The following is a 20,128-nucleotide window of genomic DNA, read 5'->3' on the forward strand; positions in this document are numbered from 1 at the left end:
GAATACAGTAGATGCTTTCTTCTCACCAATATACATAGGTTCATAGGTATGTACAGTACTATGCTAATGACTACCATGGCCTCTATATATATCAAGGGTGTTTATTAAGAGGGGGTATGTTAGGAATTTTCTAGAAGTTATGTGGGGGGGTATGTTAGTTTGGACACTACTGTCTACCTCAGTTTATCAGAAACATGGGGGTCAAACCCAGGGTGAATTGCCAAGTTCCCATCCATTGGTCAAAGTTATGCTTAAATAGGGTAAGGGATGGACTCTGCTTTGTTTGGATAGGGAACCTGTTCCAGAGTGTGGGGATCCTCTTAGATACATATCTGTCTCTTCAACACATCTTATTTATGTCACAAGCAAAAGTTAAATCCTTGGATCTAGTGGTTCTGATGCTTTTCATTTTGTGGATGTGCAAAAGGTCCATCAGAGCTGGTGTATACCAGGCATAGATCACCTGTCAGTAACCTGTAGGAGACTGAGTATAGAGACAGGGTTTTAAGGTGATCAATATAAGACAACGTGCTTCTACCCTGGATTCTCCTGATAAGGAACCTTTGTGAGGATTTCTTTGGCATGTACCTGACCAGACATAAGGTCTGAATAAAGTGGCACTATGACCTTCTTGGAACTGGATGCCCTGCCTGTACTTACAAGTTGGGAGACATAGCATAATTTTCTTACTATCTTGGCCACATGTTGGTCAAAGGCCAGATTACTGTCTACATGTTTACCAGATCGATGACTACCTGGTGAACTCTTAAAGGGGTGTTTTATCAATTGAGTAATTTGCCTGGATGACAGTTTTCCCAAAGGGCACTAGAATGCATTTGTTGGCATTGAGTTTTAATCTTTGACTTTGGAACTAGTCATTTGTCTGTGTTAGACCAACTTGTAAGATATTTGTGTCATGGGGGATTTTATTCTACCTCCCAATTTGCAGTCATCTGCAACCTTGGTCAACCAAAGGCCCTTGACATTAGCTTTTACCTCCAAGAAGTAGATGCCAAATAGGAGCTATCTCAGCAAGGATCCCTGAGATGTCCTACTGGTGACAGGTTTCTTAGTGGAGGTGGTCTTGCCAATCCTAACTTCCTATGTCCTGATTGTAAGCCAGTTGGCAGTCCAGTGAGTTATGCAGGGGTTTATGCCCAGTTCGATGAGTTTGTCAGCTATTCCTTGGTGGGGTATTGTATTGAATGTCTTAGGCAGGTCCAGATAGGTGGTATGCCCCATTTTTCACTCATTCATTGCCTCAGTGTCCTTCTCAAAGATGTCCACCAGGTTTAGTAGGCATGACTTTCCATTCACAAAACCACACTGGGTTTGGTGCAGTGTCTGGAAGTTGCCAATGTCTTTGTTGATCAGTTCCATGATATTTGATTCCATGGCTTTGCATATTAGACCAGTCAGACTAATAGGTCTGTAGTTTCTGGGGTTGGCTGAGGGTTCACCCTTGTGAAGTGGGATAACCGTTGCAGTCTTCCATTCTTGAGGTGCAAAGCCTGTTTTGAGGCTATAATTGAACGTGACTCAAGTAGTCCTGATAGGTCATGTTTCAAGTTATTTAGGAGGCATCCCGGGATATTATCAGGTCCCACTGAGGCTGTGTTTTTGACCTTAGCAGGTGCTGCCAGGACCTGCACCGTGTTAATAGTTGGAGCAGCTATGCTAGTAGGCATTTTATGGGGGGAGTGGGAAGTGAAGTTTGCGCTGAATTTTTCAGCCAGCAAATTCACTATGTTGCTGTGCACAGTGAAGGTGGCACAACAACTATGAACCTGACCACCAGTTCAGCTCTCTGATATGTGCTGCATTTGAGATTTTGTTCATTGCTGTAGAAGACTGTGTGGTTGTCTTTAGCCTCTGAGGCTATCTTGACCTTGTTACTGGCCTTGTTGGGCTTAATTAGTCCTCTTAATTTCCTGTTTAGTTTAATTAGAAAGCTCCTATCATTATGAGAGTTGCTCTTCCTGATTTTAGCCATGACATTTTCCTTTTGTTATAGACACTATTAAGGTTAGAATTCCACCAGTGTGGTTTGTTTTTAAAGTTTGCTTTGGACTTACTTCTAGTAGATACAGCAGCCTCTATACAGCCATTTACATGATTATACAGGGTCTCCGTGAAAAATTTCACATCGGTTGCTGTGAACTTGGGGTTGGGAGGAACACTGAATTTTGACAAACTATCACTTAACAGGATGTAGTTTGCTTTGGAATAGTTCTGAACTGGTACAGGGTTTGCTGGGGTTACTGATTTGATTTTTATTCCAAAGGAGATAGCTTTATGGTCTGACCTCACCAGTATGGACTTGACATGGAGAGCAGGGTTGGTGCTGCACTCTCCCATATTGGTGAATACCATGTCCAGTATGTTTGAACCTCTGGAGGGTATGTGCACTATCTGGTTAAGGGTTTACTTAGTTTAACAGTGAGTGTTTATGGTAAGTTTAAGTACATGCTATGGGATTCTAGGAACATAGAGGGTGACCTATCGCTTATTTATTTATTTGCCTTTGTTTACTGGGAAGTTCTGACGGGGGTTTATACCATTTTCAACTGAGGCCTGGGGAGAAAAGGTCCACATTTAAAAAAAACAAAAAACTCCATTTTGTTAAATACATTGAACTTGAAAACACAATTATATGGATGCAGATATAATGCATTATATAACATAAAAGAAAATATTTTTTTTTCATGAGGTAGTTGGTTATAGAGAAATTACACACAGACAGTGGATGAGTTATGCAATGTGCTTTTCAATTGGAAGTACAGATAAGGGTATCAAAAGCAAAGGGAGCAAGGGATTTAGCTTGTATAGACCTACATTAAAGAAATAGAGGTAATGATGTTTACCTGGTAGTTACATGGGAAATGCAAGTTTTGTAGGAGAGAAAGTAGGTAGGGAGTGGAGTGGCAGTCTCTAGGAAAATAGTGTAAATAACAAGTGTGGTAGAATATACGGTGAAATTTGTTGGTGATGGAGAGATGAAGTTCCATACACAAGATCAGGGTACAGAAAGGTTAAGTAGAGCGGAGTTTAGGTTGAGTACAGGATGTGTGTGTGTGGGGGGGGGGTAGCTTGTGGTGATGCATGTGCACAACTTTTATTTAACAGGTGTTTTTTAGTGATGTTTTGAAGACATTCAGTTTGTCTACCTGTTTTATTTCAGGGGGATTTGGTTCCAGATTTTTGCTGCCTGGTTAGAGTATAGTGAGTCTCCTGCACTGTTTAATTTTGTAATGGATAAAAAAGCTTTGCTGTTGTAAGCAGCCACGGTGTTGGAGCAGTTAACATTGTCGCCTCACCACAGGAGGTTTTCTGGTTTGACTCTTGGCTGGAGTGCCTTCTGTGTGCAGTCTGCATGTCCTCCCTGTGGTTGAATGAGTTTTAAAAGACATGCAGGTGCCTTCTGTGAAGGTTGGGCATCAGGCTGGCAACTCAGCACTGTAAAAACTCCACTGCCAATCAATCTGTGGACCGGTGATCCACTGTGGCAACCTCTAATGGGAGAAAAGACATTGCTAGAAAAGCTTTGTTGGTGGATCATATGCCCGATTAGTGGTATAGAGTTGTAGTATTCTGTTTAGAGCTGGGTATTTTTATGGGAAGTTTATTAATTTATGGGCTGTAACAAGTTAATGGTAGTTGAGGTGTTTTTTAAGTTCTATCCAGTTAAGGCTTTTTAGTGGTACATAATGGTGGATTTTTTGAGGATTATGTGTTGCAAATTTTGCAATTTTGGTATAGGTTGTCTCTCATTCATTTTTGATGATTAAGTTAATATTTGTAAAGATGGCTCAGACAGAGTAGGGATGGAAGTAGGTATGTTTGTGTTTAGGTATTTTTTCTGGAATTATTACTGAGGAATGGTTGTATCTCAGATTATCATTGAGTATTACTCCATGGAGTTCTGCCCATGTACTATAGTCTACTTTTTTTTTTTTGCTTGCTGACAGGATATGAAAAGATTGTTCTTGTTCTGAGTACATTTTAGGGGTGAAAAGCATCAGCTGTGTTTTCTTTTTTTTTTTTTTTAACATTTAAGAACAAGTCTAAGCTATCTAGCCATGATTCTATGGCTTGAAAGGCCTTTTGGTGTTTTCTTGTATGGAGGCTAGTGTTTGAGCTGAGCAGATGAAAGTAACATCATCTTCATACTCTACCAGGGTAGCTAGTTTAGTGGTGTAGTGTAGGTTATTGATAAAGATATTGAAAAGTTGGTGTCCTAGAATTGATCCCTGAGGGACACAGACTGACTGTGAGGAAATCAGAATAGTCTTGTTGCCATTTCAAAGCTTGTTTCCTATTGGATAACAAGCTGTGGAGCCAGGTTAATGATGGGGCACTGAGGCCTAGAGAAGCTAGTTCCTCAAGGAGTTTCTCATGTGAGACAGTACTGAATGCTATAGAAAGGTCTAAGAAGACCTTTAGGACACTAGGTTATCGTTGTTTGTGAAGTTGATTAACTGCATTTGTAAAGTTTATAGAGGCAGTAGTGGTGCTGTGATTAGACAAAAACCAATGCTAAGTCAAAGAGTGTAGGTTATGGCTAGTGAGGTATTTGAGCAACTGGGTATGGATTAATTTTTTCTAATATCTTGGATAGGGTGGGAGGATGACTATTGGATAGTAGTTAGGTCAGTAGAATTTCTGCAGTTATGTAGATGTAAGATATATGATATTTTTGAGATGTTGGGAATGTAGTTTTTGTTTATGGATCTATGGATAAGTATGGATACTGGGAATGCTATAGCTTCTGCTGATGTTTTGACATACTCTGCTGGTAATTTGTTTAAAGAGTACTTTGGCGTTGGTAGGAGAGTGTGGAATAGTGAGGGCTGAGGTGAAGTTTTGTTTGGTTAGTGATGAGACAAAATTTACAAAGAGGGCGTTTGAGATTCCATATTACCTAGGTACTTAGATCTTGTGGTGAGTCTGGGGGTGGAGGGTTGCTTGGGGTTGAGCAGTGACTTTAAGGTCTGTTAGAACAATTTGGGGTTATTTTGGTAGGTATTTTGTAGGTGTGTAAAATATTCCGTCTTGTCATTAAGTATTTGTTTTTTTTTGAGATTTTTGAGATATCTATAATCCTGTAGTGTTGATTGAGTTTTATTTTTTGTATATATTTTACAGGCCTGGCCTCTGTTTAATAGTAGTTGCTTATTAGTCTGTTAGCTGGAATAGATTTGACTCTTTTATTTTGAGTGGGACCTGTTTATTTAGGATGGTTAAGAAGATATGATTAAAATGAGTAACTGCTTCATTTAGTGGTAATTGTTTTAGGCAGTTCCACTTATGCACTACTTTAGAGTTGTTATAAAGCATTCAGGGTTGAAATTCTGCAGGTTATGGACTTGCTTGCATGCTATTTGCTTCTGAATGTTTAGCCCCTGTCTGATAGCTTAGGTGGGGTAGTTGGTCACTAATACTGTTTAACATTTCAGTGGCATTGATGTTGTGCTGCCTATTTGCAGCTAGTCTGTTTTTTTTTACTAGATGTTTTATGGGTCCTGGTTGTGATGTTTAATAATTGTGAGAATAAGAATAAGTTTAGGTCAGGCAACGTATTTGATATTGTTTCCAGTCAATGTTTACGTCACCTAACATTATGGTCTCTTTTTTTATACTGTGATAGAGCCACTGGATGACTTAAATTCTGGCTAGATTGTTTCCAGGGGGAATGGATAGTCCCACTATGCAGATTGATTTATTGTTATTGAGTGTGAGTTGGGTAATAAGAATTTCAATGTTTTGAAATTTTGGGGTAGTTTGAGGATGTTGGGTTACTTCTAGGGTGCTTTTAAAAATTATTGCTACTCTACCGCCTCTTTTTTCAGTCTGTCTGACCTGATTATGATATATCTGGGGGGGGGGGGGCGGATTTTGTTGCTAGTTATTTCTGACTTTAGCCCAGTTTCAGTAGCATTAAGTATATTGGGATTGCAGTGTGAGAGGTATGTGTGGAGATCATGGGTCTTGTTGCATATGCTTTGAAAATTTATGTTTAGGAGAAATAGGTTAGGAACTGAGTTGTAGTTTGGGAGAGGGGCTGTGCATTTTGCAGCTTGCTAAGATATGGTTTGTGACTTTGTCTATGGTGATTTGCATGTGGATAAATTCTAGGGCATTGTCCTGTTAAACCAACCAAGAGTTATGCTTGTTGCTAATATAGCTTGAGACTCCCCCAGCTTTTGTCCCTGTCTGTGCAGCTGATGGTGTAAATGTGTGGAAGGCACTGAAGCCTTACACTGCCGGAGTACTTTCTGCAGATTTAAACCATGTCTCTGTAAAGTCACAGATATCTATATTCTCCAAAGTGAGTAGAGCTTGTAGGGTGTGCAGTTTTTTGTTTGGGCTCCTAGTACTGAACAGTAACACCTTTAGGTTTCTTAGGGTTTTATTTGCTATATCAGTAGGTTTGTCAATTTTGCATTGCCCAAAAAAGACTCTAAAGGGGTAAATAAAGTTTAGCCTATATTCGAAAGCTTAAGGGAGAGAGGTGCAGACCATCATTTGCAAAGCAACATGGTTTATTAACCATGCCCTACTATGCTGACAAATATTAAATTTTATTGGAAATGCAACAGAAACAAAACCAATTATTGAAGTCAATCGTATTTTGTGCTTTGACATCATCCTTGGTGAAGGTGGAATGCTGCTCAATGCAAGGCACATACCTGCCTGAGACATATACTTAGAGAGATCAGCAATATCTCTCTTCATATAGTCCAGGGAAGCATGTCTCAGGTTATTAACACGCACATGGACTATGATAGAATCATACTGGTACCTGTGGTGTAGTGACTTTAGCACATGCATAACTTGGTATGGACTATGATAGAATCATGCTGGTACCTATGGTGTAGTGACTTGAGCACATGCATAACTTGGTATAGACTATGATAGAATCATGCTGGTACCTGTGGTGTAGTGACTTGAGCACATGCATAAGTTGGTATGGACTATGATAGACTCATACTGGTACCTGTGGTGTAGTGACTTGAGCACATGCATAACTTGGTATGGACTATGATAGAATCATACTGGTACCTGTGGTGTAGTGACTTGAGCACATGCATAACTTGGTATGGACTATGATAGAATCATGCTGGTACCTGTGGTGTAGTGACTTGAGCACATGCATAACTTGGTATGGACTATGATAGACTCATACAGGTACCTGTGGTGTAGTGACTTGAGCACATGCATAACTTGGTATGGACTGTGATAGAATCATACTGGTACCTGTGTTGTAGTGACTTGAGCACATGTATAACTTGGTATGGACTATGATAGAATCATACTGGTACCATTGATGTAGTGAATTGAGCACATGCGTAACTTGGTATGGACTGTGATAGAATCATACTGGTACTATTGGTGTAGTGACTTGAGCACATGCATAACTTGGTATGGACTATGATAGAATCATACTGGTACTTGTGGTATAGTGACTTGAGCACCTGCATAACTTGGTATGGACTATGATAGAATCATACTGGTATCTGTGGTGCAGTGACTTGAGCACATGCATAACTTGGTATGGACTATGATAGAATCATACTGGTATCTGTGGTGCAGTGACTTGAGCACATGTATAACTTGGTATGGGCTATGATAGAATCATGCTGGTACCTGTGGTGCAGTGACTTGAGCACATGCTTAACATGGCAGATCCTGGCTCCATATAAGTAATTATCCGTGATCTTCTCTTTGTTCAGTCTGATGACGGGGGTATCTGTGGTCGTAGAATGGAGTCCCCTGTGCCAAGAGTCATGGGAAAAGTGTTTGTTTGCCTTATGAGCTTGCTCTTGGGGCTTCACTGGGTGCAGGCATATGTTTGGTGTTACTTTTGGTGAGTGCTTTAGATATTGCTGAGGATAGGCATTAAAACCCTGCATAAGTTATAATAATAAAGAAGTTCTCATGTATAAAGCCCCCCAAAATGAGGGTTGAGAGGAGTAAAGACTCTTATTCAAAATTCAGATGGACAACTTGCTTTTGACTGTGTGTTTAGCTGAAACATCTTCAGATGTGTGGCTTTCAGCATGCAACATCACATATACAAGTCCAGCACATGTATTAAAAATGCCACACTCTCACCCTTTCTTTGTACCTAAGTTAGAAAGCCTTTATTCATATTTTCCCTAAAAGCCCCACTTCCCACCTTCCTCAGGAAATAACTAATCTCACATCTATTTAAATGGTTAGTTCCTCACAAATCACCAACATATTTTTGTTTGCCTTTGCAAGGGTAAGATTACTTGCACTTTCCATGCAGGGTCTGTCCCCCCACACCCTCATTACTTGTATGTACTAACTCCATATTTAAGCTATGATAGGGAAAAGACAAACACACAGTGAGAGTGTACATACATTCAGGTTGAATATTACTCTCGCTGTCCCATTAAATGTATTGAAGCAGTGTTGGTGAATTGTAGATTGGCTGGTCAGTGCTTATTGAGTTGCATTTCATCGATATGCATAGAAGTCATCATCTGTTATTATTCTACAAAACATATAAATTACCAGCCCTCAGGAGATGCATTGAACTAACCTGCACCCCACATGCTGAAAGTAACCATCCATATGTGTTGGAACATTGCATTCCTTAAACTGCATGTTTTTCCACCACAAATCCAGACCACAGGTGAAGATAAGAAATCAACATTTCTGTGAAACGTCTGGTCTTCACACATTTAAACTTTGTGCACTGAACTGGCCACTGTTTTTCCCCCAAGTGCACTACATTTCATCTGTGGGACCATGGTTTGTACACCAAAGCAATAAAATATTGCAGTTGTTTTCCAGAAAAAAAAAATTGCAATTTCTATTTATTTATTTATTATTTTATTTGACATTTGTTAACCAGGTTAGTCTGGCTCGGCAGATGCCCTTTTTCAGCAGAGACCCGAAGAGAAAAGCTCCAACTAGAAAGTTAAATATAGTAAGTGTTAAACAAATTTACATAAACGTATACTTCTCAACTGTACCAAATTCCTTGGTATTTCCTGGTTTTGAGGGCAAAATAGTGGGGTGCCACAAATTCCCGAGTGGCCCCTTCAAATTTTGTATTTACAATTTGCAGACAGTTATTGTTGACATCAGCCAAAGAGGGCATTGCATCAACGAGATGACGTCTACTTCTGTTCTACCAACCTCTGCTTCGATGGTGTGAACGTAATGCAGTGTTAACTGCTGCACTTCCTGTTCCCAGCTAGGTACTTCACCCAAAAAGCAAAAGAAGAAGACTATGAAAAATGAAGTATACTTTATTGCAGAACAACTGGCTTTGCTGAGCACAGACCGAATTCTGATTTATGTCAAACAGTGGCAGCTAGGCGCCTCACAACTGGAATGAATCAGCAGTTAATTTCTGTTAGATCATGTAGTGCTGGTTTACTTAGTGCAGAGCACCCTTCCCTCATAATCATAGTTTCTGTGTCAAGTGCCTTACTTAAAGGAGTGTGTATACTAGTGGAACTTTCCAGTCCGTGCTTACTGTTACAATGTGTTTGAGTTTCTCACTAAATGGGTACATGGTTATTAAATGATATTTTAGCTAGAAACATCATATTCAATTTATGAGTGATACAGTAAGCACCAGCCACAGATGCAAAAACTAACAAGTGCAAAATGATAATACATTGCAGAAGGATCTTTTCTTGTAGCAGACTCTTACTATTTAAACATGCTTGTCTATTACAAGAGCGAGGCAGTTTCTGATGTCTGTGTGGCATGGCAAGCATGCAGAACTCCTGCATGAGGAAATGCTCTCCTAGTGGACATAAGCATGGTTTGTCTGGTGAGAGTTAAACAAATTATCATCACAATGATACAGGCATAATGCAGACTGTAGACACACACACACACGCATGCACACACACACACACACACACACACACACACACACACACACACACACACACACACGCACACACACGCACACACACACACACACACACACACGTTTAAGCAAATAGGAGGGAAACGGAGCACTAAGCAAAGTACACAAAGAGAGAAAACATGCACACCGCACTCGGAATGAAACTCAGATCCTGGTACCAAACCAGCAAAGGAAGTGTATGACAATGCCATTTACCACATTTGTATGACCAACAAAGAAATGAACTCTGTAACACTCGTTAAAGTTTAAACTGAGGTTCCATTATCTCAAAAAGTCGATCATAGTGTCTGGGCCAGCCTGAAACCTGGGATGGACAAGGAAGGGGGCCAAAACTCTTCATTCAGAAAAGAAAATAGCAGTGTTGTGGTGGCAGCTAGTGCAACCTCTGCAACCCACAGTGAGTGACTTAGAGAGACTGGCTGACACCACATCACACTATGTTTGTTACTGTCCAGTTGCAGGATGAGGAAAGTTACCTTCTCTTCAGCCTCAAGGCAAGTAAAAAAAAAAAAAAAAGGACAGGCCATGACTCTACACATTGATTTGTCAGGACATGTTACTATGTAAGTGTAGAATTTCAGATCTGTTGGATATCTGTGAAGGTGCTGTAGTTATCGTGTCTTGCAAACATACATGTAACATTTATGATGGAGACGGTAGTATACTGTATTTCATTCTACAGTCCATCTTATTTCAGGGAAATGCTGTTGATGTCTGTCACAATCATCTTTGTGTGTACTCAATTTCCAGTACCAAGATAGCTAAGTTTTTTTTGTTTTCTACATATCAGTCACTGCCTTTGTCAGAAATGGAAAAGCTGGGTGGATGAGACCTTCTAAAATGGTGTACAAGGAGGTCATTGGTGGTTATTTCTTCAGAGTGTTTTATATTTCTTCATTTGGGGTTGGCATAATGGTTAAGGTGTTTACCTTACAAACATAAGGTGCAGGGTTTGATTCTCACATGGGATAATTGACTAGGCTTAAAATGGCCCACAAGGGCACTTAGCCTAGTACTAATCAATAAAAAAAGTGTGGGATTTGTCTGTTTTTATAGCCAATGTCTCCTATGGTGTCTGTAGTAAAGATCCTACTGCTACTCCTTTTCCTGGGAGCAGTGCATTTAGTTTATATGCATGCATACAGTATATCTGTGCATTCCATTTATATGCATGCATATATCTGGCTCTGTTAATATTCAGCTCATTCAGTTTAATAATTTGGCACTTCATGATGTATCATTTATTGATGATTTGGGATATAAGGATGCATTAGGCAGAACAGAGGACAAATTTGCTTGACCTGTGTACTTGGGTAACTGGTATTAGTGATGGTCTATATTATGCTATAAGCTATATGGGTCAATTAGCAACTACTTTTCACTTATAGGATTTATGCTAAACTGAGTATCTTAAAATGTACTGTTTTAAAGCCTATTAACTCTAGCAGTGAATTTTCATTTTGCTGATCAAGTGCACAGCACTCTCCAAGAGCCGAATGAGTTTATGTTAGAAGGTGTGAGGAGGCTACATAATCAGCTTTAGACACATGCCACACTGTACTTGCTTTGTCACATAGTAATCTCTTTAATGAACTAATGATAGTTGCTCTGAATTTTCAGGGTTATGTTGCTAATTATGAAGTTGCTATTTTGTCATGTTTGCAAAGCCATTAATTAAAGAGGGCTGATAAAACTCACTCAGAAGCTGAAGATAGGGTGCACGACTCCCTTCTGCTGCATAATTATATGGAGAGTAGTCTTCACTCTGAAGGATGTCTGTCAGGGAGTTTTGGTGGTTTCATTAACAACAGACAGCCCCCAAACTACTTTAAAATTAGGAATATATACCTTTTCAGTGATAACTACTTTTTTATTCCTTTCCCAAAACATCAGATGCTTTGTGATGTTTCAGAGCATGTCTTCTTCAGATGTTGTATTGGAAGGGATAAGGGATTAGATAATATCCCATATGTAGTAACTCAGCTAGGGTTGTGTTTAGCTTTGCTAGTAAAGGTTGAGCTGGTTTATAGCAACTTTAGTGCTGTATAAATGGAAATAACAAAATAAGTTTGGCTTTGTGTCTTTTGCCAGATCTTTTAGTTTTATACAAGTTCAAATGCTAATTTAAATAAACCACTATCATTCTGTTTATACTTTGTGTTTAATATTTTGTCTGTTCTTTAATTTGCATTTGAATGTTGGTATCCCACAATTCCAGAGTAGGTGGGAGTATATAATTATGTATGCAAATTTTATGTTAATCAGTGTGCGGATTTTGGCCAGTTATGCCAACTTTTCATTGGCCACTGTCCAGAGTTTTGATGTTTACAGGTTGAGACGTATGCATAAAAGTAATAGAGATTTGTCTTATACATGTTCAGAAAATAATTATACAAACTTTGTAAAAGTACATTTAAGTAGAAATATGTATTTAACAAAATTAACGTATGAGAGATACAATTTAGTGTTGTACATAGTTAGAAAGACAATTGTGCAAATCATTAAGAAAAAAATGATTAAGCAGAGATATGTTTCTAAGTAACAACTATCTTAGACTTGTATTCCATTTTACTTAAGAAAATGTACACTTTAAAAATGTTGAAGAAAGAGAATGAAAACCATAAAAGTTCTGGTGCTGTGCATAAATTAGACTGCAGTACCATAACCTTTTATTCACTTTCAATATTTTCATCAGCAACTTACAAAATGGTCACTTCCTTAAACTACTAATGAATGTAGTATGTTTACAGCTTTTCAACAACAGGTCTCCAGTTTTTCTCATAAGCCAAAGGAAAATTCCATATATGATGTGATGGCTAACTTTTTTTTTAAGAAGTAATCATTCTCAAATTTATTCAAGAATCTTCTTCTTCTTCTTTTGGCTTTTCCCTGTGGTGGCCATAGTGGATCAACTGTCGGCTCATGATTGGCAGTGGAGTTTTTATGGTGTCGAGTTGCCAGCCCGGCACCCAACCTTCCACTGAAGGCACACACATGCATGCATTCACACCTAGGGCCAATTTAGAGTGTACAATCCACCTACAGCATGTCTTTGGGATGTGAGAGGAAACCGGAGCACCCGGAGGAAACCCACGCGACCACAGGGAGGACATGCAGACTCCGCACAGAAGGCACCCCAGCTGAGGATCGAACCAGAGATCCTCTTGCTGTGAGGCGGCAACGCTAACTGCTGCACCACTGTGGCCACCCTACACTTAGATATGCTAACTATATATACTAATTTGAGATTGCTCTACCTCAGATTTGGGGAATACATGAAGATAGAGTAACCTCAGACTTAGTATAGATTTATGTCATTAACCCATATATTATCTATGCTTCTGATGATCACAATTATAGTTTTCATCTTATTAGGAGACACCCCACTATATCTGTTCCTCTGTTAATTTTAAATTTGTGAATAATGGCTTCTGAACTACTACTGAATCCACAGATGAACTGTGGACAGACACACGTCATTCTTTGGAAGAAGTCACATTTATTCAATCAACCCTCCAAAAAGAAAAGAAAAAAAATATTTGCTGTCATTTTTGGAGAGTGTTGTAAACTGAGATATAAGCATTTATTCAACACCTGGTCAATATAACCTTGCTGTTTCCATGTGTGAATAAGTCAATATAACCTTGCTGTTTCCATGTGTGAATAATTTCACAAAACATTTGCAGAATATGTGCTTCTTGGCAGTACCTTAAATGTAACACCGGCTAATTTTCAAATCCAGGTAATTTTAAAACTGTGTAATTAATGCTAGACACACTGCATACTTTACACATGAACTTTGGCATTTAGAAAGGCTTGAATTCCATGTGCATGATTAGGTGGTGACATCTCTTTAAAACACATACACATATGTGAGACTAAGACACATTTGTTGATTTACTGGAGTGGGAACCTTTCGTATTTTCTGGCAGTATGGGTGTGTTATTACATGCTGCTGTGTGTTTAAGTATCATGTCAAAGTCTGAATAACTGAATTTTTGTAATTAATGACTATTCACTGTGGATTTCATACATATATACCTCTCAACATTTAAGAGCAAGAATTCTGGACAAAGCCAGAAATAAAAGGGGGGGGGGGGCAAAGGGCCATAATAAGCACATACATTAACTACTGTGCTTGTAAATTTAGAATGTTACTAGAATAATGGGTTTTGCATTAGCATGCATTTTCTGAATGATTTGAAGTCTGAATCTCAAATGTCTGTCAGTAATTATTTACTTCAGACCTGAAAGATTTGTCAATACACAGTTTCAGACTAAAAATATGAGGTAAACAGTCTAGACATTCTGTGAAATTATGGGCAGTTGAACCATTTGCATACATGCGGTAACCACATAGGAATTCTGAAGAGTTTTAAACCTGTATTATTATGGTATAAGGAAAATACTTATAGATCAGATTGTGTTATTTTTTGAAAGGCATATGAGAGTATTTGTACTACATACTTATGCTTGGAAGCCCTAATCTATGATACCGCCAGGAAAATTAGCATAGTTTATCTAATGAATACCCTTTTTTAAATTCATCCTAGTACTGTACATTATTTGTGATAACACTCTGTGTTAAGGAATGTTTCTCCACATTACAGGTGGTCGAGGGAAAGAGAGTGATTACATTATAACATTCCCAGAATATCCACAATTCTGTGAAATTCCAGAGGATGAAATAAAGAAAGTCTTGGCCTATTTAGCAGCTGTTCCAAGGTATGACATTCAGCTAAAGATTTACAACACTCATTTGTCATAAATTTACAATACATTGTTGTAGGCAGTGTTTTTTTTTTACATGGGTGTTCTACCAGCTATGCATTTTAAACAATTGTTATGACAAAGGACAAGTTCGGAGTCTCAGAAAAATAAATGCCTTGTGATATGTATTAACAATCACACTATTTGTACTTTTGCACTGCAGTAGCTTTGTTACTTCCATGCAGTGAAGGGTGTTTTACAAGCTGTTTAAAGTAAACAATGTTGTTGTTAATATTGATCATTGCTGCAGTAGTCTAAGCTCTATGGGTTATATCCTGCACAGGATATAACTGTCGGTCAGCTTCCAAAGTTTTAGGGCACCTTCCGTGCAACTGGGCAGTCAGCTGTAGTACCAGAATGAAGCTGTCTTCAAACAGGCCATCTTTTCTCCTCTAATTCATTACAAATTAAGATTCAAGTTCCCACACACATGCATATAGAAATATAGCAATTCAGTTCTTTTCATGTTGCAGGTGTTTGCATTTACGGAATACTTTAGAAGTCAGCCCTTGCTATTATAACAAGTTACAAAGGCATTCAATTTCGATGGCTTCCTTTGTGTTGTCCCAAATCTGGACACTGTAGTGTGTCTGTCAGTTAATGAGGTCATAGTTTGTAAAATGGTTGCATCATATCAAGATGAGTTCATTTGTAACATCCAGTGAGTCAGACACTGCAGTGACTGGCATGATGTCATTGTGCACTATACTTGTGGAACTCTCTCTCTAACTTCTTGGTTGAATTGCTCTGTACTGGTATTCTCTCTGATGCTTCTGTTTTAAGACAATCCTTTGTGATACAGATACCTTCAGTTAATCTCAGTCTCGGTGAGGCTCTGATTTCTACAATGTAGAACAATAGTGTATTGGCTTGACTGACCACAATAGCGTTCTGCTGTTCCAGGAGCTTGTTGAACAGATTTTGAACTCTTGATGTGTTCTCCAAGCTCGATTGTGTTAGAAGTGGCCTGTTTAACATCATTCTGAGCTCTTTGACAGGCTGGTTTAACATCTGACATTTTCTCTGGCTGAAGTATTACTGATGAGGTAAGCAACATTATTTTCATTCTTTTGTAATTAGCAGCTGAGCAGATGACAACCCAATCAGTTGTAGTGAAGCATTTCTGTGCTTATTTAGAGCTAACAGACAATCTTGTCTTCAACTAGCAACACCCTTTATTGTTATGTTTTTGGCAGATTGCATAACTGTTAATTTGTCCACTAGACTATGGATACACTGGTGAAGAAGGAACATGCTGAAAATCTTATTCATGTGAAAATAAGATACATCCTTACTGCTGCACTGCTTACTGTTATCAGGTTCCCTATTAGAATGCATCTTCGTCAAACTCAAAAGGCTGAAACGGCAAAATATCGAAGCGGCTTTTAAGCAAATTCTTTCCCTAGGAAAGAATTCGCTTGGCTGCTTCGTTACTTTGGTGTTTTTGGCACTGTAGTATGGTCTCAGAGTTGGTATATTTAAGTAGGGTGTGTGGGGGTGAAGCCCCCCACTTAATGTAATGTTTAAAGCGTTTTTTTTTTTTTTTTTTTTTTGTAACAAATCGTTGTTCTGACAGTTCGCAATTGTAAGCTTTCACTTACATAGGGTCTATTAATCACCATTCGCTTTTTTAAGCATTCGGTTATCTAATATAGACCCCCTGTTATCAGATGTTAAGATTAGAGACAGATTCTATGAGATGAAAAAAAATGTGAACACATGTCATAATCTGATGACATGTTGATCCTCTGATTGATATTCAATACACATGTTCAATGTAGTTAAACTCAAAACCTACTTTAGGTCCTCTGTGAGCTTGTCACCAAACATTGTTGGATCATAGACTCTTGTTTCCTAATCAAGTATCTAAACTTTTCTTAAAAGTCAGAAAACTAGCTGAATTTCTAATTCTGAATGGTAGGCCATTCCATAACAAACCTGCAATGGAAAGTTCTTCTTTCAAGAGAGGATAGATACCTGGGAGCAACAACCAGCCCATTATTACTTTTAATATCAATTAAATGATTTCTGATCTCATCTCAATACCTAATTTTACTGCTGTCCTATTAATTTGTGCACATTTGTATGCAAGTATTAAACATCTACTTAATAATCTGTAGTTTATTGTGTAGAGAGAGATAATGTCACAAGCACATTACTGTAGTCCATATTGAACATTACTGATTTGTTTTGTAAAATATATTTGTACTTTTTCTAATCTTTTAATCTGAGTGCAGTTATACAAAGAGCTGCCCAGTACACTCTAAATGAGGTCTGACTACTGACTTGTAAAGTGGAAATAAAACCTGCTTACAATTGTTCTTAAAATATCCTTAATAACCATAAAACTCATTCTGACAATTGCCAAATATTACTTTCAAAAGAAAACTGGTTATGCATTATACCCAGATCTGCCCTATAGTGTCTACATAATCTAACACCATATTGTTTAGTGCCAAAGGATTACAAGGATTTTTAAATGTTGAGTTCCATTACATGATTTCTTGGCTCTGTTTCTAAGGAATTCAAAAATTGCTGCAATCTAGACTGATCAACTAAACTAGTAATAATAACACCAGCTTTTGTATCATCAGCAAATTTGCTGACCCATATTCAATTCTGCAATGGAAAACCAGACATAAATATTGTAAACAAATATGGCCCAAGTTGGTCTACTTTAATTAACTGAAAGCTGATTTCAGCGAATGCAAATCCATTGACACAAATGCAGCGAACCGCGAAATTAGCGAACTCACAAAACCGCGAAATTACCGCAAAATTCGAAATGTGGAAGTGTTTTGGTTAGCCCATCTGAGCTACAGATCCGTAAGGTAAGTGTGCGATAGTTATGGACATTAGGGTGCGGGTTAAAGTAAGTGCATAGATAGGTAATGTAATATGGGTAATGTATTTAACATTTAGTGTAGGGTCTGAGGTAGGGGTTTGGTTAGTGTATGTGTGTGGTTTATTTATTTTGTTGTGGTATAGCTCCATAGGGTAAGTGTGCAGTAGTTACAGACCTTAGGGTTAGGGAGGGGTTAAGGAGAGTGCATAGATAGTGGTGTATGTGGGATTTAGTGTAGGGTTAGAAGTAGGGTTTTGGTTGGTGTATGTTTGTGGTTTATTTATTTTGTTTGGGTGGGTAGTGTGTTTCGGGCGGTGGGGTTGGCCGAGTATGACATATCGGTATTTTGAGTTTCGCGGTTTTTTGAGTTCGCTTATTTTGCGGTTCGATGTATATGTGTCGATGGATTTGCATTCGCTGGAATCAGCTTCCGGTTAAAGTAGACCTGCTCAAGCCATGATCCCTGAGGAATGCCTACCTCCATATTTCTAACAGCTAAATAAGCATTCACAGTTTTAACCTTACAACTTCTCCTCTTTAATGAGTTTTCCATCCCTTCCATTAATAAAGGCATTTATCTTACTTCCTTATATTAAGTAATACATGGGGAAGCTCTGTGTATTCAAAAATAAGTAAAACTTTCTGTAAGTAAAAATGTATGCTGACCTTACTAATGAAGCGTTCACATAATCTCTTTAGAGCAGCATTATATAGATGATGGAGGTTGCTTTTGAATAACCCACCTTCAGAGATCTTTTCCCTTGTATAGGATGTTTCTCTCCCCCCAGTTTAGCAGTTCATATCATAAGTTTTTTTTAGAATAGAAGCTTCTTTTGTTTCCCTATAGTAGTAATATTGAGTATAAAATTAAAAAGCATGTTTTAACTTACAAAATCACTTCCAAACTCAATGACTAATGTAAAGAAGTCTTCAAAACCTTCCAGTACTGTTCGTTTTAATATTCATTCAAAAGTTCTCTTCATTTCCTGTTTCTGGAGGGGTTAGAGGTCATGTAGCACTCCCTTTCTCATGAGCTGTTTAAAATAAAACCAGGCTGCTGTGGAAACTCAAATAAGCTTGTGCCATTAAGAAAAATACTTTTGAAACACTTTTAGACTTTCAGGTAGGAAAATGAGGTATAAGAAAAATGATAAAAATTAACAGGGCTCGATATTGCACTGGGGTAGCCACAATCAATATAAAAATAGACTTTAGCACTTTTAATGAAGAAATGAAGAAAATAGTTCAGATAAGCCCCAATTCAAGTAAAATTCATTGAGTACATGTTATTTAAGCATTTCCCCAACATTTAGTAAGACTGCTGTTGATTATTTAAATTTTTTAATTTAACAGGAAACCCTGACAGGAGAGGTTCTCCTGTTCGATTCTTGGTTGGAATGCCTTCTCTGTGGAGTCTACATGTCCTCCCCATGGTCGAGTGACCTCCGAAAGACATGCGTGAATGGGCGTGTCTTCACTGAAGGTTGGGTGTCAGGCTGGCAACTCGGCACCATAAAAATCTACTGCCAACCATTAGTGGCTGGAGTTCCACTGTGGCGACCCCCAACCGGGAAAAGCCGAAAAGACAAACAACAACAGGAAACCCTGACAGAACATATCTGCACATTTTCTTTCTTTCAGTGCATTGTTTTAAATAAAACTTTCACTCTATAGCAAACTCACACTAATTGTCACTACTTATTTGCTTTCTTATTGACATATAAATAAAGTGAACTATAAAACTTTAATCAGTTGTTTAAACTCAGATTATCTATTTCAGATTGCTAACTATTAATATGTCTATTATTTAGACTATTACCACCATTTATTGGAAATTTAGATATATTTCAATAAGCAGGAAATTATTGCTTACTGAAACTATATTTTAATATGAAAAAAAAAGAAAAGATGAAGAATTTTACCTTTTGATGAAATTCATTCCAAAATGCTTCAAAAAAACAAGTTATTATAAAACCATGCATTGTACAACAACATAAAGTATTTTCATTTGTCCCAGAGTTTTTGTCTTTTACTGTCCATTCATTTCTTGCAGCATGTCTTTTCTGAGATGAGCTCCACTCCACTTCTTCAGTGGGATTAAGTTGTTTTTCTGTACAAAAGAAACAGCATCTTCCAGGATTTCAAATGTTTTCCTTTCTTCTGGTAAAAATTCTTAATTTTCCTGAGGAAATGAATGTGTTTTTATTCCAGATTTCTTTAGACTTTTTGGCAAGGGAATATATTATTTCCTTTTCGAGACATGTACAGAAGAAAAGTCATTGTGAAATCTGATAAGGTTATCACCTATTTTGATGGGTGATGCAGACCGGACAGTTTTTAAGAACTAAGTCTTTGTCCTGACTGGAAATGAATTTTACTGTTATGGAGCTTGGATTTGAAGTTTACTTGTTTAAATTTGTTGTTGATAGGGATCTATGTGCCCTCTCGTACCATATGATAGGGCTTCAGGGAGGTTTAAAGTGTTTTATGATCCAAATAGTTAACCATATTTTCTCCCTCTTTCTTCTCAGGCACTCCGTATATCCTGATATTGCTCCTTCTTGCCCTACTTGCAAGATCATCTATCTTAGCCA

The 20,128-nt window shown here is 38.1% G+C and overlaps 1 protein-coding gene across 1 annotated transcript in view; it reads left to right on the forward strand.

Moving 5' to 3' along the window:
- Positions 1 to 20,128, forward strand: part of MCF2 (MCF.2 cell line derived transforming sequence) — a 1,891,050-nt gene that overhangs the window by 561,647 nt on the left and 1,309,275 nt on the right. The window contains exon 3 of the mRNA XM_044057533.1: positions 14,530 to 14,644. Coding sequence (XP_043913468.1) covers positions 14,530 to 14,644 — 115 coding nt within the window. The remainder of the gene's footprint in view (positions 1 to 14,529; positions 14,645 to 20,128) is intronic.

This window comes from Protopterus annectens, chromosome 15.part0, assembly GCF_019279795.1.
Source record: "Protopterus annectens isolate FY-2018-M chromosome 15.part0, PAN1.0, whole genome shotgun sequence".
NCBI classification, from domain to species: domain Eukaryota; kingdom Metazoa; phylum Chordata; order Ceratodontiformes; family Protopteridae; genus Protopterus; species Protopterus annectens.